Source organism: Geotrypetes seraphini, chromosome 3 (assembly GCF_902459505.1).
Source record: "Geotrypetes seraphini chromosome 3, aGeoSer1.1, whole genome shotgun sequence".
NCBI classification, from domain to species: Eukaryota; Metazoa; Chordata; class Amphibia; order Gymnophiona; family Dermophiidae; genus Geotrypetes; species Geotrypetes seraphini.
In genome coordinates, this window is record NC_047086.1 from 254,098,868 (window position 1) to 254,121,359 (window position 22,492).

The 22,492-nt window shown below is 42.8% G+C and overlaps 1 protein-coding gene across 4 annotated transcripts in view; it reads right to left on the reverse strand.

Moving 5' to 3' along the window:
• QKI (QKI, KH domain containing RNA binding) overlaps nt 1-22,492 on the reverse strand; it is a 547,679-nt gene that overhangs the window by 428,849 nt on the left and 96,338 nt on the right. For all 4 annotated transcript variants that reach the window (XM_033937413.1, XM_033937412.1, XM_033937415.1 and 1 more), the window contains exon 2: nt 19,535-19,677. In XM_033937413.1, coding sequence (XP_033793304.1) covers nt 19,535-19,677 — 143 coding nt within the window. The remainder of the gene's footprint in view (nt 1-19,534; nt 19,678-22,492) is intronic.

A 22,492-nucleotide genomic window follows, 5' to 3' on the forward strand; every position in this document is an offset into this window, starting at 1 on the left:
TGATCACTACTGCCCAGGTGGGCACTTTCTTGGACATTAAAGACACTTGAGGGCGGGAAGAGTCCCCTTGGACTGGAAAACAGCCAATGTAATCCCACTCCACAAAAAGGGCTGCAGGACGGAGGCTGAGAATTACAGACCAGTGAGTCTCACATCCATAGTGAGTAAACTCATGGAAACGCTAATTAAGCATAAATTAGATACGATCCTGGACGAGAAGAATCTAAGGGATCCGCGCCAACATGGATTTACCAAGGGCAGGTCCTGCCAATCCAATCTAATTAGTTTCTTTGACTGGATAACAAGGAAACTGGATGTGGGTGAGTCCCTAGACGTCGTTTACTTGGACTTTAGTAAAGCTTTTGATAGCGTCCCGCACCGCAGACTATTGAACAAGATGAAATCAATGGGACTGGGAGAGACATTAACTACATGGGTCAGTGATTGGCTAAACGGTAGACTTCAGAGAGTGGTGGTGAATGGTGCCCCTTCCAAAATGTCAGAGGTGATCAGTGGAGTGCCGCAGGGCTCGGTCTTGGGCCCGATTCTCTTCAACATATTTGTGGGAGATCTGACTCAGGGGCTTCAGGGTAAAATCACATTATTTGCCGATGACGCCAAACTATGCAACATTGTAAGTAAGAACACTTTACCAGATAGTATGACGCAGGACCTACTTCTATTGGAACACTGGTCCTCAACTTGGCAGCTAAACTTTAACGCCAGAAAATGTAAGGTCATGCACCTCGGCAGCAGGAATCCATGCAAAACTTATACACTTAATGGTGAAACCTTAGTTAGGACCAAGGCGGAACGTGATTTGGGGGTGATCATTAGCGAAGACATGAAGACTGCCAATCAAGTGGAGAAGGCTTCTTCAAAGGCAAGACAAATGATGGGTTGTATCCGAAGAAGCTTTATCAGCCGGAAGCGCGAAGTTATTATGCCGTTGTACAGATCCATGGTGAGGCCTCATCTGGAATATTGTGTACAATTCTGGAGGCCACATTACCAAAAAGATGTACTGAGAGTTGAGTCGGTTCAGAGAATGGCCACCAGGATGGTCTCGGGACTCAAAGACCTCCCGTATGAGGGAAGGCTGAATAAATTGCAGCTATACTCACTCGAAGAACGGAGAGAGAGAGGAGACATGATAGAGACGTTTAAATATATCACCGGCCGTATTGAGGTGGAGGATGATATCTTCTTTTTTAAAGGTCCCTCGGCCACAAGAGGACATCCGCTGAAAATCAGGGGCGGGAAATTTCATGGCGACACCAGGAAGTTCTTCTTCACCGAAAGGGTGGTCAATCGTTGGAATGAACTTCTGCTTCAGGTGATTCAGGCCAGCAGCGTGCCGGATTTTAAAAGGAAATGGGATACACATGTGGGATCTCTAGGGGGGTAAAAAAATGTAGAGGGGATACACATGTGGTATCTCTAGGGGGGTAAATTCAGGGGGTGGGATTGTTAAAGTGGGCAGACTAGATGGGCTATAGCCCTTTTCTGCCGTCATCTTCTATGTTTCTATGTTTCTCCATTTGTGAGCACCAGATCCAGTATCACATTTTCCCTCAACAGTTTCATCGCCATTTATCTGAGCAGAGCTCCTCAAAGGGTATCCACTATCTCTCTACTGCTTTCTGATTCCGCATGAGAGAGCTGCATGGGAACGGGGACGGCGTGGGTTCCCCCTTCGGATCAAGGGGCTCCCGTGGGGATGCCCCCTAGAATCGCAGGGATCCCGTAGGGACGCCCCCTAGAATCGCGGGGATCCTGCGGGGTTTGATACAACTCGAGCCGCAAGGCTCGTCTTTTTTTTCCTACCTGCCCTGCCGTAGCACACATAGCCGACCGGACGTCTTCCCCGATGTCAGCACTGACTTGGGAGGGAGGGCTTAAGCAAAGCGTCTCTAAGGCAATCCCCCTCCCACCGGGGTCCTCATGACAGTGATGAGGTTCTTTTGAACCTGGGCGTGGCAGCCTATTAAAAATGGACAGCTATGTGGTAGAATGGGCAAGCATGAAAAATAAAATAGCCATTATATTTTCCTCTCATTGCTCTAGATTTACTAGTTAGGGTTTGTCTATAAGATAAGGACCTATCCAAGGGCAAAGGAGAAGGGTTTAAATGGCTAGATAAAATTACAATTGGAGAAGCCAGAACACAAACCAGATAAAACAAACAGGAGATAATATATTGACCTAAATATGTGTTTTGTGCTGAGGTCACTGGAAACAGGAGTAGGCCTTCTCTCATGTCACTAGAATTAATATATAAGCTCTGTTGAAGACCAGAGAAGATACACACAGGCTGTAGCTTAGTTTTATGAAGTTCCATTGTTTCAATGTGTGTCCAGTCTCCAGAGACCTGCATAACAGATAAGGTTTGGCTTTTGACCTGGTTGCTATAGAGATGGACTTTTCTTCTTACTACAGAGATTACATTCCAGGGGAGGGGGGTTCCCTCTCCTTTTTTGCAGGGTAAAGTTAGAAATGCTAATTGGATATACAAAATGCAAAATGATGAATTAAATTTTAGTAAACTAATAACATAGGGACTTTCATATTTAAAGGTTCAGATTGAAATATAATTACCTCTAACAATTGTACTGGAGGATGCATATAGGAAAATGTAGGGTTTGTGGGAGTGGATTGGCCACTCCCCTTTTCTTTCACTGAGACACGGGATTTTCAGTGCATGCTCTAAAATGACTCAGTAACATGGGAGCAATAGTTTGACTTTTAAAGAGAAATGATTTAAAGCTGTGTGAATGGATAATTTTTCCTCTGTAAGTATATTATATTGTAATACTTTTTCCTGTTTTCTTCTGGACCTTTTCTTTATTAGATAAGCTAGTATTAAAATGTAACTTTTAAGAATCTGTGTGTAAGGGGGACGGACACTCCCCCAATATGCATACAAGCGCCTTATATGGTATCAAGTATTCATGACCAATTAGATGCAGGCAGTAAAATGTCGTCATGTATTAGGTATCTTTAAGTAAACCTAGCAGAACAGAATTTTGAGGGCGTTATGTCAGGGAAGTTACATTTACATTACTGACTTCTATTCTGCCTGTACCTTGCAGTTCTAAGCGGATTACATCAAAAGATAACTGGACATTTCCAGGAAGAAGATGACAATTAATGGGGCTGGTTACATAATTCAATTTTGAGGAGAGGTTACAAGATAAGTGGAAAAAGGAGGAGAACGTCAGAAGGAGCTTGAAATTTTCGAGAAAGTTGCTGGTTACATTGTTGAGTCTTAGGGGGATATTACAGGTAGGGCGAGGGAGAGGGGAGAATAGCAAGGGGGAATGGAAAGGGGGGTTAGGATATCTGGATGAATTTTTTGAATAGTAGGGTTTTGATTTATTTTCAGAAAGTTTTGAGGTCAGTTGTTGCTGTCAGCAGGTTGGAGATGGAGGGGGTCCAATTTTGCTGCCTGTGTTGCTAGTAGGTGGTCATACATCTTTTTGCGCTTAGTTCCTTTGAAGGGGGTAGGAGAATGGGGACTGGGTTCTCCTTTGTCTGGATGAGAGGTTCCGGTTTAGGCGGTTGTTAGGTGAGTGGGTGCCGTTCCGTTTAATGCTTTGAATAATAGGTAGTATAGTTTGAATTGAATGCGGGCTTGTATAGGAAGCCAGTATGAATCTAGGTAGGCGTTGGTGATGTGATCAAATTTTCCAAGAGAATAGATCAGTCCGAGGGCTGTGTTCTGTACAGTCTGTAATTGTTTTATTAAGTAGGTGGGGCAAGGTAGGTAGAGGATATTGCAGTAGTCCATTAGACTTAGGACTAGGGATTAGTCTATATTGTTCTTTGTCGAAGAATTTTATTTTAGTTAGGTTGCGCATGGTAAAAAATGCTTTTTGTGTGGTTTTGTTGATTTGAACCTGAAGGGTGCAGCATCTATCTATTGTTACTCCTAGGAGTTTGAGAACGGGCTGTATGGGATATTTGGTGGCATTTATTTCTAGTTCGATTATAGAAGGGGTTTTGTCCATTTCAAGCAGTAGAAATTTTGTTTTGTCTGGGTTGAGCTTCAGTTTATGGTCTATCATCCATTTTTCCACTGCTTCTAGTGTTTTTTCCAAGTTGTCTGTTGTAGTGGGGTCTTGTGAGTCGAAGTGGAGGAGTATGGTTATGTCATCTGCGTAGCTGAATGAAGTTACTTTTAGGTTGTCTAGAATGGTACCAAGGGAGGATATGAAGAGGTTGAAGAGCATTGGTGACAGTGGTGACCCTTGAGGTACTCCGCAAGGGTTGGTCCAGGGGTCCGATATAAAATCTTTTGTTTTTATAATAATAATAATAATAATAACTTTATTCTTATATACCGCCAACAATCTTGCGACTTCTAGGCGGTTTACAATAAAGAGAAACTGTACATACAGCGAATTACAGAGTATAGCAGTGTACTTCTGATAATGGGAACATTAATGATAATAACAACAGTTCGTATGCTGCAGGGCCTTGAAGTGCCATGCGGCTTACAAAGAATTGGAAAAATTTCATAAATTGAATGGGGTATTCATAGTTTGTGATTGGGGGTTAACAGTTTACAAATTCAGTTTTGGGAATGATATTGCGAAGGGGGCTATTGTCCTGGTTCGTTACCTAGGTGTTTCGAGAACAGGTACGTTTTTAGGTGTTTTCTAAATTCTTCATAGTCATTTGTGTGAGTAATTAGTTTTTCTAAGTCTTTGCCCCATAAGGCTGCTTGATACGATAGAAGTTGTTACTCTGTATGTTCTTGTTTTGAGGAATCCTTGGAACCAATTGTATACCCCGCCTGAGATCCCTATTGCTTCTAATATCTGAAGAAGTATGGTGTGGTCAACCAGGTCAAATGCGGCAGAGAGGTTGAGTTGAATTATCAGCATCCTTCTTCCTTTGCTAAGGTGCTGCCGGGCTATATCTAGTAGGGAAACTAGCAGTGTCTCTGTACTTTGGTTGGATCTGAATCCTGATTGTGTGGGGTGGAGTAGGTTGTGGTCTTCAAGGTAATTGGAGAGGTATTGTGCAACCAGACCTTCTATTAGTTTATCATATAATGGAATTGAGGCAATGGGTCTGTAGTTGGAAGGGGTATCTATTGGGCCTTTGTGGTCTTTCAGTATTGGGGTGATTATGATTTCTCCTTGGTCTTGTGGGAATTGACCTTCCGTGAGTGTAGTTTGAATCCATTGCATGAGGCTAGCTCTAAATTTTGGGGAGGCATTTGTTAGCAGATTTGAGGGGCAATTGCTCAGGTCGCATGACGCTTGACTATATTTTTTGTAGAGTCGGTTCAATCCGACCATTGTACTACTGGGAAGTTGGTCCAGTACCTGTCAGCTGTAGTGGCGTCATCTATTGTAGGGTTTATTATAATATCGTCGAGGTGGGTTGATGAGTTGTTGAAGGAGGTTCTGATTGTGGTGATCTTGTTTTTGAAGTAGTCTGCTAGTTGGGTGGCTGTGGGAGGGAAGATTCCTTGAGTGGCTAGGAATGGCTTAGTGTTGGTGAGATTTTTTACTAGTTGGAAGAGTTTCTTTGTGTCTATGGTTTCTGTGCCGATTAGTTTGGAGTAATAAGCTCTTCGTTTTTCCTTAAGTTTGACCTTGTATTGTTTTACACTCTCTGATTTGTAATGTTCCTCCATTGTACAAATGAATGCCTTGAAACAGGATTGTCTGTTGAATTTTATTAAAACAAGATTTTATCTGAAATATTTGTACAATTATCATCATTTCAGTGCACCTATGAGCAGGGTAGAACCAAAACTATGCTCAACGGGCACAATTTTACTCTGACATGCGGGGCCTTGCCTCTGCTGCTTCTCTGCATACAGTGACTGTCAGGTCAGTTCTCACCTCCATTCTTCCCTGTGGGCCTACCACAGTAGAAAGTTAATTACAGAACATAGCAGGCTGCCGTCGGCTTCTGTAGCACGTTCCCTCTGCCGCAGTCCCGCACCTCTTCTGACATCGGGGGCGGGACCGCAGCAGAGGGAACTTGCTACATAGGCTGATGGCAGCCTGCTACATTTGCTCTGCAGGCTGTTGTAATTACAGTACTTTAAAGGTGAGAAAGTGACTGGGGGAATGCTAGGGAGAACACTGGCTCTGAAATCTACCGGCGTTGCCTTTACAATCGACCGGTAGATCGCGATCGACGTTTTGGGCACCCCTGATCTTTTAACAATTTGCTGAGCTTGAGATGGAAGTCTGTAGACAACACCCACACAGATAGAAGTTCCATTTTCTCTTTTCAACATTATCAATATCGCTACTTCTTTTCCCCAGGCATTTCAGTCATTTGAATATTAGTCTTTACATAGACGGTTACTCCTCCATCCTTTTGACCATCTCTGTCCTTCCTAAAAAGATTATAGCCCAGTATGTTTGTGTCCCATCCATGGGAATCACTGAACCACATCTCTGTGATCATTGAGTGCCAAAAATTCATTGAGTGCCTCTAAATCCAAGTCTGCCTCTAACATTAGGGCTTCTAGAAAAGAAAGAGGGTCATAGGGATGATTACAACCATATCATAAATTCATTATTTTGAAAAAAAATTTTAAATATTATCCAAATTATTTTTGGTTTCTTAGTAGTTTTATTAAACAATTTTAGTTCTACTCTATTTTGAATATTTATCTCTCTTTTTTAAACACCAAATATTACTAAGGGAGATGAGCATATCCAAGTTTAGGAGCTCAGATGATAGTACCTCCTATGATCAAATACCATTCCAGGTCCACATCCTGTGATTAATTATTTAATCATGTATGCTCATTCCTCCCACTATATTTTTTTATTTATTTAAAACACTAATCTCTCATATAGAATTTATTTTTACCAAAACATTGATTTTTCTTAAATGTCACCATAATAGTGAGGAAGGCAACACTTATCTTGTAGTGGAACTAGCCACAATCAGCACTGAATCTAGTATATGAACTCCCGACGCCCTCTCTCAGAGTTGTGGGTGTTTCAATCTGAAACAGATCTTCCTCGGGGGATTTATGTGCTGCCTGTCTTTAAGATTTTAAACAGCTGAATACATAGTTCCAACTACTGAGATGAATCGCAGCTGCTAGCACATCTATGCTCTGAAGCCCCCAATATCTCTCTTCATTTATCTCCCCCCTATGAACTCTGTTCATTGGGCAAGCCCCTCTTATCTGTACCCTTCTCTTCCACTGCCAACTCCAGACTCTGTTCCTTCTTTCTTGCGGTGCCAAATGCCTAGAACAAGTTGCCTGAATCAATGCATCGTGCTCCGTCCCTAGCAGTGTTCAAATCCAAGCTAAAGGCCCACTTTTTTGAAACTGTTTTCAACTCTTAACTCCCCCTCACTGCTATCAGATACCTATACCCACTATAATATCCCCAACCCTGCTGCTGTCAGATACCCATACCCACTATAACCTCCCCAACCCTGAAATGTCCTGTCTAAATTAGTCTGAGCAGGGACTGTCTATTGTATGTTAAAATGTACAGCACTGCATACACCTTTCAGCGCTATAGAAATAATAAATAGTAGTAGTAGTCATAGTATAGTTCCAAAATGGTAAGGATCAGTGCCAGGGCGTGAAGGATAGTAATGGCAGTCATCAAGGGGTGGGGTAGCACAGTCATCGGAGGAGTTGAATGGAGTGCAGGAGAGAAGCAAAGGTTATCAGGGGGTGATGGTAGTTCAGAAGAGCAGCATCAGCAATCGTGGGGTGGTACACCAGTGCCAGTCATCAGAAGGAATGGGTATAGTGGAAAAAAAATAGTGCTATCATTGCAAAGGAAGGATAAAAGTTATCCACTGGATGGACTTGAACATAAACAGACCCTCATTTTAGGGCCTTTTTTTTAAATTCTGCATACATGCTTAACGTAGTTGTCTTCACTAATTTTAAAGTGAGGGCCATTTTGGGTCCAAAAGAGCCTAAGGAGAGCCGACAAATATCTTCCTAATTGGGGCCATGATACCATTTGTGCTTCTCGACATTCATTCCTACCAGAACACCTTGTTTTGGTCAATGAACTCTATGCAAATACTAAAAGTCCTACAATACACAATTGAAACCCATGATGCCAGACTCTGCAAGCAGTACACTACCAGAGAAAGAGAGAAACGCATTTCTTCCTGAACAGTGAAAATATAGACAGCAGATGTAAATTCTCAAAACTGACATTTCAATCACTGAATTGAAAATAAAACCATTTTTCCTACCTTTATCATCTGATGATTTTATTATTTTAATTATCTTTTCCCAGGCTCTGGCTGCACTTCCTTCTGTCTGTGCTCTTAACTGTTTCCAGGACCTGCTTTTCCATTTGCTGTTTTTCTCTCCTTCACTTTCTGCCCTACATCCATCTTTGGCATTAACTTAACATCAACTTTCTTCTATTTTTCTGCTTCCAACTCAATCTGACTACTTTTCCACATCTTCTCCTCCTCTCCCATCCATGTACACCATCACCTCCCTCTTTGCCCTTCCACTCCTCTCCATCCATGTACACCATCTGCACCCTCTCTCTGCCCTTCTGCTTTCCTCCCCATCTTTCTTGCCACAGAGGTCTGATATCTTCTTCCCTTTTCCTTCCCCCGTTCTCCAATCGGGATCCAAAACTTTTTGTTTCCAGCACTGCAGTAATGCACTCTTCGGGCCACAGGCAGCATGAATGAAGTAAACACGTTGCCTTCGACAGCCCTGGAAGCTTTCCCTCGGCTACAGCTTCCTACTGTGGGGACAGGAAGCTGTAGCAGAGGAAAAGCTTCCAGGACCGCCAAAGGCAGTGTGTTTACTTCATTCATGCTGCCCACGGCCTGAAGAGAGGACTGCAGTGTTGGAAACAAAACATTCCGGATTCCAACCGTGGGGAGGTGGGGGGGGGGGGGGTAGGGGAGATGATATACTGTATAGGCTCTGCGGGCCACCACAGAGGTCTCAGAGGGCTCCACTGGCTCACGGGCATTGCAATGAAAATCACTGCTTTAGAACAAAGAATGGAAACAGAAAAATTCATTGAATGAACCCTGCTGAATAGATATAGAACAGATCCCTGGCCATGTACTGCAAAATTTCACTGCCAAAGGGATTTTCAGTGAATCACTCCTGCAGCTTGAGAAAGATTTAAAACTATCTCACACTGTCAAGGATTATCCTCTCACCAAATTTATGGGCACTCTTAACATAACTGAACTCAACTTGAAAGGAGACTATTGCTTGTCTTTGTAGTCTTGTATTCATTAAATAAAATCTTTACTCCTTAGTTATCCTTTCACTGATAAATATATTCAGCAATTTTTAAATACATTTGCTTTGTATAAAATAATAGGAATAAACCACAGTTCTCTGGTTGCCATTTTCCACTCCACGAGAAAGGTATTTCCTAACAAATCAAACATTAGCTACTATTCATTTCTAGAGGAAGAGGAAAAGGGCACTTAAAAACTGCATATGTACTCCTATCTGCCACCAGAATGCTTATTTCTCTCAGAAAACCAATGCAAATAGCCAGTTAGCTAGAACCAGTTATTTCAGACAAGGGGGCTGGCTTAACTAGTAAGCAGATCAGACAGACAGTCATCTAGGATGACAGCGAAGTAGCAAAAAAACCAAAACAAAACAACCCCCCCAAAAAAAAACCCCCAACAGAAAACAAAAAGCAGCCAAAACAACACAATAAGCTCCGACAGCCATATCAACATAGGAAGAGTGGGCCATTTTCAAATAGCACAATTTCCTAGGTAAACAGTTATACATACAAGATTTAATAATGGATTTATGATGCACAATTATGGTTCTTTAAGGACTGCTTTGATGAGGTGATATGGGGGGCAATCATAATTGATTAGTTTTACATTGAGGGTTGCCTACAGGACTAGAAATTTAAAATTTGCCTGGAGCACCTAATACTCTTCCACTGGCATTGTTTCAACCCTAAAGTTTAAGCCTGCAGACATCACTCTGCCATCCCCAGCATTCATATCAGCTCCAGTCATCATAGGAAGTCTGCATTCTAACAGTTGCAATCAAGTGTTGAAGCACACTCCAATAGGTGCTTAGTTTTCAGTTTTTTTAATAGAGCCCCAAACTCACAGCAGCTATTCAGATAAGCCTGTATTTTCCTCCTCTCACATTATAAACCATCAGGAACATTTAAGCAACAAAAGATAGCCCTTATTAAATCAACCCATACAGAATAACTGAAGTTCTATAAATAAAAAGCAAGAAATACTTTGATGTTTATCAAGTCAATTAAAACTTAATGATTCTTCAAATATGGGGGACATTTTAAGGCGTGCTAACCGATTTAGCGTGCGCTAAATGCTAAGGCACCCATATAATATAAAGGGTGCCTTAGCATTTAGTGCATGCTAAATCAGTTAGCGCACCTTAATAAAAGGATCCCATAATGTCAATGTATCCCAGAATTTAAAAATAAATAAATAAATCACATTTATCATCTCAAATCATACTGAATATTGTTGAAATACTGTGATCCAAGATATTCAGAAAAAAATTATTTATTTAATCTGAACTTTCTATACCACCTTTAACTGCAGTAGCAGAGCAAGACGGTGTACAATCTACTGGACAAATAATAGAATGGAACTACAATTTCTGACATAGGATAGATGCAATCATACTAAAATCCATTCAGAACATAGGCATACATAGCAGGACAAGAGAGAGAGCGAAACAATAGGGTGGGGGTGTGACAGAGATAGAGTCAGAAACCAAGGGGCCGTCCTCCTAGTCTGAGAAAGCCTGGCCAAATAGTCAGGTTTTAACTGTGGTTTTAAAATTCTTGAGCAGGGGGGCTCACTACGTATAGATATGGGTAGCGAGTTCCATAATGCTGAGGCAATATATTCTAAAGGCAGAGAAAGCTGAAAGCTGACCTAGATTCCATATGTGAGCCAAATTTTTCATAGTAATAAAGAGAAGAGGGCAAAATGAGGTGTCTTACCTGATACTTTTCTTTCCATTAGTCTTTCACACTACTACAGAACTTGAGGAAATAATTATGTCCATTGACCAGCAGATAAAGATGGAGATCAATGAACTAACCTGTGACATATAACCTCCTGTGAGGCTCCCCAGCCCTTCAGTATTTATATAGGCAACAATATAGAAAAAGGCACAACAAACACAACCACCTTGAATAATGTCAATGCCATCAACTATTAGAAAATAAAACATTCATCTCCTCAGAAAATGTGCAGAGAGCAGAATAGTAAAGAGAAAACTTAAAACGGTGGGAGACTGGACTGCTCATGTCAAATAAAAGAAATACAGAAGGGCTTCTGGAATAGCGTGAAGAACAAATGGGGGAAAAAAATTCATCGGGTATGACCTAATATCTCCTTCTACAGTGTCCTTCCCACTATTCCAAAACTTGTGATGTACAAAAGCACTCTTTAACAAAGGCAGGTCCCTAATGTAATCACTTGAAGAAAGAAAGCTCCAAACACAACTTCTGATTACTTGAAGAAAGAAAGCTCCAAACACAACTTCTGATTGAGCAGACATATCTACCCTATAATGCTTAGCAAAGGTGTACAGGGTCAACCAGCCGCTACCTTGCAAATATCAATGAGTGATACCAATATGGTTTTCCACCCAGGAGGCAACCATAAGGCATGTAGAGTGCACTTGCAGGGAAGGCATGGCTGCCTCCCCACCAGAATGTAAACCAAACTAATGGCTTCTTAATCATCTCACAATTGTGGGTTCAGACACTGCTAATACTTCTTTCTACTTACTGAGAACAAAACAATCTATCCAATCTCCTAAACTCATTGGTGACCTCCAAATATCTGATGAGAACATGTTTTACATCCAAGAGCTGCAAAGATGAATGTATCCATCTCTGTGAAATCAAGGAATCTCCACTGATTATATATGCAATGCAAATCTTGCTTTCAAGACAAGAGAAAGAACTGCCAAAACTGAGACTCCTGTCTGTAAAACAAAGAAAAGGGTCCCAACAGGAAAGGGCCTGGTGCTCTGAAATGCAGTATGCAGAAGTAATAACCATTGAACACAGCACTTTCAGCATTAAATCATTGAGCTAGATCTTAATATGTTCAAATGGTGCCTTCTGCAGAGCTCATAAGACAAGGTTGAGATTCCTTTCCAGACAAATAGGATGGAACGGCGATCAAAGACAAGCTACCACTTTCAAGAATTGAACAATGTCCGAGTGCACTGCTAAGGAAGAATGTTGCAGACAGCCTTTTAAACAAGACAGAGCTACCACCTGAACCCTGAGAGATCCAAGTTGCCAAACCCTTTTCCAAGTCCAACTCTAGGGAAAGCTAAATCATGTGCCACTGATGATAAAGGAAAAATACTTCTCTATAAACACTGGAATAAGCAGCCGAGGTAACTTTTTCTGGCACTAAATAAGGAATGAGCCACAATATCCTTTCCTCATCAGTCTTGCCCGTTCAATGACCAAGCTGTAAGACGACAGAGGGACTGATCCTCCAACACAGGGCCTTGCCACAGTAACCCTCAAGACAGAAGAAGCTGAAGTGGTTGCCTGTCCAGAAACCAAATCAAGTTTGCATACCACAGCTTTCTCAGCTAGTCCAGGGCCGCTAAGAGGACTCAACTGGAATACAAGGTGATTATCTTGAGGACTTATCCCCACCATCAGCCAAGAAACTTAAGACACATACCAGACAATCCATTGGACATTCCAGGAGGAGAGCATCAATGCTGAGAGAGTACATCTCTTTCCACTAGCTGAAGAACTAGCCCACTTCAGCATTCCTCCTGGTGGCTATCAATTTGGGATCCGGCTGATGCCATCAACACACTATAAAGTTGAAAACGCATGTTGGAAAACTCAAACTCACATTCTCCTGCATCTAAGAAAGCCCTGCTGAGAAAATCTGCCTGCAATGTGTGCAGCTAACAAAGGAGATAAGTAGTCTCTGCCTAGCTTATCAGCATGGTAGCCTCCTCTGCTAATTGCTGGCTACTAAAGCAACCATCGTTATATGGTCAGACGTCAGAGAATACTCTGATTGAAGCTGCCTCTAGAAAAAGAGAGAAGGCTTCCAAAGCACAACGAATAGAACTGAGTTACTGTTGATCAATGGGCCATCTTGTCTTTATCTGTGACCAAATGCCCTGTGCGACATGATTCTGATAGTGTGCTCTCCAGGGCAAGAGACTGGCATCCATAGGTACTACTTCCCAATGATGTAATTGATGCGCACCTAACGTTTAAAGCTCAAATTTCGAAAGTAGTTCAATCAACTTATTTTACCATGCGTAAATTGTTTCATTTAAAGAATGTAATATCAAACTGATCTGAAGCAAGTACTTCAAGATTTTAGTATTATCACAGGTGGATTACTGTAATGATATCTATCTGGGACAGCGGTTGAGTTGTTTTTACAGGTAAATGGTCTATTACATTGAAGAATGATGGTACTTAAGAATAGTTTGATTGCAGTCATACTGTGGCTATGCAGATAGAATATTGTAACTTGTATTTTCTTCTATTTGATGTATGTTTTTTGCTATAACTTGGATAAAGGCGGACTAAAAATGTTTTAAATAAATAAATTTATAGTAAACAATGCGTTTGCTCAAATTCTGTGTTGACAGCCACCAACTCATGCTTCATCTGGCTGCCAGTTGCCATGGGAGGTATATGGCATAGTTCTGGAAGACTGGATACCAGCAGCTGAGAAAAGACCAAGGACACATGGCCATGAGCCCAAAGAACTACCTCTTTAGTGGCTGTCAATGAGTTGCATGTGAATACAGTCTCACAAGCAAAGCCAGTGCTGTTGCCAGAGTATCTGATGCCGCAACTTTAATTGCCTGCACTCCAGTAAGAAAAAATTGCTCCTCTTCATGTCTAAGAGGACACCTAGGTATTCCAGTGTCTTAAGGAGGAACTTGGCGGCTCTTTTCAAAACTGATCACCTAGCCCAGTGGCTGAAGGAGGTAAACTACAGATGCAGTCAGAGCCTCAATGTCTGCAAAGGATTATGCTCAAATGAACTGGTAATTGAGGTATGAGTAAACTCCGATGCCCTTTCAGCACAGCTAAGCTGCCATCACCATTATCTTGGAAAATGTTTTGGAGCTGTCACAAGCCACAAGACATCGCTCTAACTGGAAGTGATGGCCTAGAACCACAAACTGAGATACCACTGATGTGCAGCCCAATGGGAAAAGGAAAATATACCTCTTAGGTCTAGAGCCACCAAACTCTTCCATTTGCATAAAGATCATAACTGAGTGTAAGGTCTCCATTCAAAAGTGAGATAGGCAGAGGCAACAATTCAGGCCTTGAGATCCAAAAGCAGTTGAAAGCTACTTTTTTTTTGAACAGTGACACGCCTGCTTGTTGAAAGGCACCAGAACAGGCTTTAAAGCCAGCAAAGAATCTACAATGGCCTGATCTTCCACCATATTGGTGCCCCTTCAACAAGGGAAAAGTAAAAAGAGAGTGCAACCAAATGAGAGAATTCAAGCTTGTACCCTTTTTTTTTTTTTAACATCAAAGATCCACTGGTCTGTTGTGATCTTGGCCCACTCCTTCATAAAGCCTTGGAGATGATTTCAATAAAAAGTGATCCTGCCACACCTTACTGTGCATTACAGGAGGCATTGGAGGCTCTCCCTACTGGGGAGCGGACTTTTGTCAGTATGAAAGGAAGGTTATTTGAAGTAGCAGAAATTTTGTTCGAACTGCTAACAGAAAGGTCTATAATGCCTAATATCATGGAACTTACTATGGTTCCTGCCACCAAGCAAGATTTTGGCTTATCTTCAGGTATGAAAAGAGATTTAGTTTTACTTAGTTCTTTGACTAGATTACTTAAATATTCTCCAAAGAACCATTTACCTCAAAAGGACAGCTTTACCAGTCGACACCCAGAAGCAGCATCACCGGACCAACTATGGTAGAACTGCTGCCTCAGCACCCTGAGGTTATGGGATCAAATCAGAGCACTGCTCCTTTTTGACCCTGAGCAACTTCAATCCAATCCAATCCTTAGGTTTATATACCGAATCATCCCCAAGTACAGGGGCTCAACTTGGTTTACATAATTAGTGTAAAGGAGGGAGAACAATAGAAATAGAAGAGGAGGCCAAATTAATAGGACCACCATGATACTAAGGGCTCCTTTTACAAAGCCACGCTAGGACCTTAACGCACAGAATAGCACGTGCTAAACTGCCCCACGCGCTAGCCGCTACCACCTCCTTTTGAGCAGGCAGTAGATTTTCGGCTTGCGTGCACTAAAATGCTTAGCGCACCTTCGTAAAAGGAGCCCTAAGTAAAAGATTCTATTTTTGCAATCATCCAGAGCCTGTTGGAAAAGATAAGTCTTCAGAGATTTCCTAAACAGATGAAGAGAGATAAGTGATCTAATCTCCTAAGAAAGTTCATTCCAGATAGTCACAAAAACGTAGACAAAAGATTGAGATATATCCCATAGATTTAATGCCATTAACAGAAGGGAACAAGAGTTTAAACATTTGAGACAATCTAGATCTTATAGGCCTACAAGGAGTTAAATGAAATAGCAACTAACAATGTGAAAATACCATGTATGATCTTTAAAATTAGCACACTTATATTTAATTCTAAGATGAATTGGCAGCCAAGGAGAAATTAGGTTCTCTCCTGCTAATTTTCTTTTGTTTAGACTCTCCAGACAGGTACAGTTCACTGATGGGTAATAGCTCACCATGACCCACAGGTGAAGACTGAGACAAGACCTTTTAGCTGTTATATACAAGTAGCTGTGCTTCCCCCTAATATAACCAGTCTGCAGAACTAAGAAGTGCTAATTAGAACAGTAACAACAACAAACAGGAGCAACAACTAACATAGAGCAATACTGTTGAAAATTGCATAGAAAAAAACCCTTCAGCAACCGTCCCCACAGCTCGCCAGCTACAGCATTGAGCCATAGCCGCTGTTCTTTAATCTCCCCAACTCTAGAAAAAATACTATCACCCGCAGAAAGAAAGAAAGAAGGAAAAAAAAAAATATCACGCTCTTCACGCAAATCCTGCAAGGACAGACAGACTGTACTGGTCTGGAGAGTCTAAAAGAAAGAAAATTAGCAGGTAAGAACCTAATTTCTTCTTCTTTTTAGTGCCTCTCCAGACTAATACAGTTTACTGATGGGACGTACCAAAGCAGTACCCATCATGGGTGTGACCCCCCCCCCCCCCAATAGGGCCACCACCAGAACACGCTCACCGAACACCGTGTCCCGACGTGCCTGGACTTCCACACGGTAGTGTTGCAGAAAGGAATGCAAAGAAGACCAAACTGCGGCCTTACAGATATCCACTGGAGGCACCAGAGAAGACTCAGCCCAAGAAGCTGCCTGACCCCGAGTGCCATGATCATTGAGAAAATCCAGAACAGGCTTCTTCTGAAGATATGCGGAAGCGATAGTCTCCTTGATCCACCACACAACGGTAGCCTTGGAAGCACCCTTATGAGGACCCACTATGAGGACAAAAAGATGATCCAATTTCCAGAACACCTGGGTCCGCTGAACATAAGAGAAAAGAACCCAACAGACATCCAACTTGCGCAATTGCCATTGCTACGAAGAGCCCTGCCGACTACCCAAGACTGGGAGGACCACGGACTGATTGACATGAAAAGGAGAGGAGAAAGGAAGGAACCGGCCGCAGCACAACCTACCCCCTAGAAAACTTCAGGAAGGGAGGCCTACATGAGAAAGTCTGCAGCTCAGAAACACGTCTCACAGAAGTAATGGCCACCAGGAAGACTACTTTGAGAGTAAGGTCCTTCAACGAGCAGGAACCCAGGGGCTCAAAGGGAGGACGCACAAGCACGGACAGGACCAGATTGAGATCCCAAGCTGCAACCGAAGGCCAAACCAGATGCCGAAGCAATTTGGCTGCCCTCAGAAAGTGAACCACATCTGGAATAGATGTCAAGCGCCTACCCTGCAGAAACCTGCGAAAAAAAGACAAAGCCACAAGCTGAACCCAGAGAGATGTCCAGGCCATCCTGCAAAAGTAATAATAAATAATAATCAGTTTATATACCGCAAGGCCGTAAAGTTCTATGCGGTTTACAGTAGTTAAAAAAAAAAAAAAGGCAAAGAGGCGCGAAAGGAAACCACTCCTCAAAAATACACCAAACACACACATAAGCCTGAGAAGTGGAAAGCCTCCGGGACCCCAAGAGAGAGGAGATCACTTTATCTGAATAACACTTCTTATCTAGGCATTCCCTTTCAAGAGCCAAGCCGCCCTTAACTGGCACCATATGCTGTTTTGCGATGGCCAAAACCACCACGTCCACAACCGGCAACTTCAAGGTATCCCTATCTCCCTCTGGGATGGGATACAGGCAAGCCATAGAGCGCACAAAACGAAAGAGCAACTCCAGCATCTTCCACTAAGCAAGCACAATATCCCGAAACCTGATGCATAGGAAAACAGCGGGAGGCTGAGCATATCCCCGAAGGAGGGGGTCCACGACAGGCGTGGGTTCCTTCACATCTTTCTCGAAGCGCAACACCAAGGAGACCTGAAAATAAGCTCCTGGAATTCTTCTCGCTGAAAGATGCACACCACCGACATCCTCACCAGCTGGCGGAACCAAAAAATCTCCGCTAGCATCATCCCGCTAGCATCATCCGTCCCAAATGGATCCTGAAGCTTCACCAAGGGTTCCATGACCTCATCAAGCGTAAACTGCTCCTTACACAAAAAAATCATTGTCCCAAGAGACCCCCGGCCACTTGGACGAAAGAGGAGATAGGGAAGAAACCGGCGCTGAGAGGGACCAAACCGGAGTGGATGCAGAAGGGGGGGAGGAGACCCTCGGGGCGGAAGCAGGACACCTGGCCGCCTGAAGATAAGCCTTGCACAAGGCTAAAAACAAAATCAGGGGGAAACCCCCCTGGTGGCCCAATGGGACTCACTACCAAAGCAGTGGACCCAGCAGAAACCTGCCCCATCTCTCCAATATAGGGGGAAGGTCACCTGAGGCTGCAGACAAAATAGAGGCACTTCCCACCATAATCGGAGTAAAGCTTGCTGCGAGAAACGCCCCCGAGGCCTGTAGCGGCTGAGAAGCCTGAACCGCCCCAGCTGCTAAAGCAGGCAAGCCGGCAGCAGATGTAAGGGAATCCCCAGCAGCATCGGCGGAAAGGGGAACCTTATTTCACTGACCGTTGGCGGTTGGGGGAATCCCTGTGTGGTGGCGAGGGAAGCCCAGGCTTCTCCGCTGTCAGCTGCTGGCGTGTGAGGTACTCATGAAGGGGATCCCTGGACGCCAGCACCCGAAGCAGACGAGGATTCCCCTTTGCGGCAGCTGGCACACCGCGAAAACAGGCCGGCCATATTGACCTTGCATCTGGAGCACAATGAGCACTTTTTCCCTTTAAAAGTACTCATAGCGTCATACGCAACCTAACTGAAAGAAAAGTGCTGGTTAACAACAAAAAATCAATTAGTCAATTGAAGGCTCCCTTCAGACCACCACCATTCCCCATTTATCTCCTCACTAGGTAACACCTCCCACATTTACCTCTTCCAAGGTAACCAAGAAGAAATTGAGGGCAGAGGCAGCACTACTTTGCTCTTACACAACAGTAGCCCCCTCCCTCCCTCCCGCTTGCTACGGACCATCCAAGCATCTCCCTCCCTTCCCTGGCAATTTTTCTCTTAACAAGCAGCCAGAGCCTTTTCTGAAGTCACGTGTGGTTGGCTACCTGAAACTTCTCCTCCGACGCAACCGGAAACAGGATGTTGTATCAGAGGAGAAGTTTCAGGCAGGCAGCCAGCCAACCCAACTTCAGAAAAGGCTCCAGCTACTTGTTAAGAGAAAACCTACCAGCGAAGGTAAGGGCAAGGGAGGGAAGGAGATGCCCAGACCACAGCAATTGTAAGGAACGAGGGAGGGAGCTGCTGGACCGCACGATCAGATTTAAGTATTTTGCACACTTTCCCTCAATTAACTGCGGGGACAAGGTCATTCACCATTCCACTGGGCCAGAACACACTTTTCAGAGCTTGGGGCTACAAGTTAATGTCTATCCACCTGCTGGAGATACAAAAAAAATACTGAAGGGCTACATAGGTTCACAGTAGATTATATGTCACAGCTTAGCGATCTCTATCTCCACACATTGGTCGATGTACATAGCTATTCCCACAAGTTCTAGAACAGGGGTGGGCAACGAGGGCCGCAATCCAGTCGGGTTTTCAGGATTTCCCCAATGAATATGCATGAGATCTATTTGCATACAATGGGAGGCAATGTATGCAAATTGATCTCATGTATATTCATTAGGGAAATCCTGAAAACCCGACTGGATTGCAGCCCTCGTTGCCCACCCCTGTTCTAGAATAATGGGAAGGACACTATGGAACAGCTTATCTTCATGTATGAAATGGGATTTAGTTAAAAAAATTTAAAAAAAGCTTTTAACTGTAAGATACTACATACCTCAAGCTGAAATGTAAAAATAAGCCACTATCAACAAACAGCATACTTACATCTGGATATTCTTTTACAGGCACATAAAGTTTCTCTTGCAACTGTACAATAGGTCCCACACCATCTGGTAATTCTGCACTTCTCTTCTCTGTACTGCCATTCAATGTGTCGTTATACATGTCTTTTCGTACTCTGCTAATTTCTGTAGAAATAAAATTTGAAAACAAAAAAGATTATATGACATGCCTTTTAAATGAAAAATTTCAGTTTTGTGTAGCTAGGTTTTGTAAAGCATTAATAAAAACCAGTATTAGAAGAGAGCTTAATTTGACCTCTAGTCTCTTTCCCTTCCCCTTTTATTCCAATGCGAGCTGATATAAAAACCCATGCTTTTACTGCTATAATACATAAACTCATTGCAAACAATCTTCAATATAAATTACATTACATTACAGATTTCTATTCCGCCATTACCTTTCGGTTCAAAGCGAATTACAAAAAGAGTTATGGAAGAAGGATTACAAAGTTAGATCAGAGATCGTTTCCAAGAGAGGGATAAGAAGGATCAGGGGTTGGGGAAGGGATGGTAAGAAGGGGTATTCATGGTATTAAGCTTTATTAAGGGATTTCTTGAAGAGTATAGTTTTTATTTCCTTTCTGAACATCTTGTAGGTTGGAGATTTGGTTATCTATTTTTGCAGTTTGAGTGGCTAGTAGGCCGTCGTATATTTTTTCCGTTTTACTTCTTTGATTGGGGGGTAAGTGAATGGGGTGTGTGTTTTTCTATGCCTGGTAGAGGTAGTTTGGATGAGGCGGTCGTTCAGGTAGATTGGGCTGTCTCCATTTATAGTTTTAAATAGTATACAGTAGAATTTAAATTGTATTCTTTCCTGGATTGGAAGCCAATGTGAATTGATGAAAGCCTCAGTAATATGGTCGTTTCTTCAGTGAGTAGACGAGTCTCAGAGCTGTATTCTGAATTGTCTGTAGTTGTTTAATCATTATTGCAGGGCAGGGGAGGTAGAGGATGTTACAGTAGTCTAGGATACTTAGGATTAGAGATTGTACTAGGAGCTGAAATTGTGTTTTATCGAAGAATTTTCGGACTTGTCTAAGGTTTCTCATTACTGCGAAAGATTTCTGTATTCTTTTGTTTATTTGTGGTTGCATGGTGCAGCCTTTATCAATAGTCATACCTAGTAGTTTGCAAAGGCTAATTGATAGAGTTGATTTCTAAGTTGGTTATGGTTGGGATTTTGTTATTTTCTAGGAGGATGAATTTAGTTTTGTCTGGGTTGAGTTTCAGTTTGTGGTCTTCCATCCAAGTCGTAACTGTAACTAGAGTTCAGTGTAGTGTGTCTGTCATTAAGAGCTTTGGTTGGTCAAAAGGAATGAGGATGGTGATGTCATCAGCATAGCTATAAGAGGTTAGGCCTTGTTTGTTCAGGTAAACGCCAAGAGAGGCCGTATATAGGTTGAAGAGAGTAGGGGACAGTGGGGATCCTTGTGGAATGCCGCAGGGGTTGGACCAAGGTTTGGATTTTTCTTTGTCTAATTTTACTTTGTATGTTCTGGATTTTAAGAAACCTCCAAACCAGGAGTATACTTTATCTGAGATGCCTATTGAGTCCAATATTTGTAGTAGGATGTTATGGTCTACCAAGTCAAATGCCGCCATCAGGTCCAATTGTATGAGCAGCATATTTTTTCCAATGCTGAGGTGTTGTCTTGCTGTGTCGATAAAGGAGCCTAGTAGTGTCTCTGTGCTGAAGTTAGTTCTAAAGCCGGATTGCGTGGGATGGAGTAAGTTATGGTCCTCGAGATAGTTGGTGAGGAGTTTGGCTACTAATCCTTCTGTTAGTTTGATAAATAGAGGTATTGAGGCGATTGGTCTGTAGTTGGATGGGTGATCTGTTGGTCCTTTTAGGATTGGGGTGATGATGATTTCGCTGAGGTCAGTCGGTCGGGAAAATGCCTTCTAAGTTCACCAAGAGTTCTCTGTTTCTGCAAGGCCCCCCCCCTTACTGAGGGGGGGGGATGGAGGTGAGAGAGGCGTGGACGGAAGGGAGGAGTTAGCTTTACATTATTTTATGTACCAATAGGGAATTACATAACCAGAATTCGGGGATGGACTTTCTTGGAACAAAGTAAGAATTGCTCTGTATAAAAATCACGTGTATTTTAGGTAGAGCCAGAGAGATTCACTTACTTATGCTACGGGGAACTGCTAGCCCCCTGCTAAGCATATGGGTGCAAATTCTTCTCTCCATTGCATATTCTGAACTGACAATACATTTTTCCAATATGTCTCTGCTGCTGTAATACTGTAAGTTTTTATACTAACAATAAACAAATATTGTCTGTTTTGGAAGATACAATGCCGTCTTGTAGTTATTCCAATGAGGTAAACAAAGCAGCCTTTACTTCAATTCCAAAAAGGGCCCTGATGAATGGCCCCCAAAGAAGGGCAGCAATAAACGGATTAATTAGGATGCAGAAAAAAAGGCAGTTGTGACTGAAGGCTCAAAGAACAAATTTCTCACCTGAGGATTAAGTTCAAAAGCATTAGAGAATGACACGGTGGCTGTTACCTATGGCAAGCTGCGGCAACCCACCAAAACGGAGAGAAAAAAAAATGGTCGCTACGGTTACAGGGACAAGGCTATTCACCCCATAACCACAGCCCTCTCACTCCTTCCCGATCACCGCCTCTCTCCCTTCTCCTCACCTTCACTGTCGATTCTCCAAGCTGCCCGAACCTTTACACAAGTCAGGCAGCGGCTGCTTAAAATTTCTCCTCTGACGCAACCAGAAACAGGAAGTTGCATCGGAGGAGAAGTTTTGGGTAGCCATACCTGACTTGATGAAAGGCTCGGGCAGCTTGGAGAATCGATAGCAAAGGATGAGGTTAAATTGTGGAGGGGGTTATGATGTAATGGTCAGTTAAGTCCATCATTTCTCCCACCCGCACTCCGGCATCCCTCCCTCCCCTCATCTCGACCCCTCTCGTTGTCCCA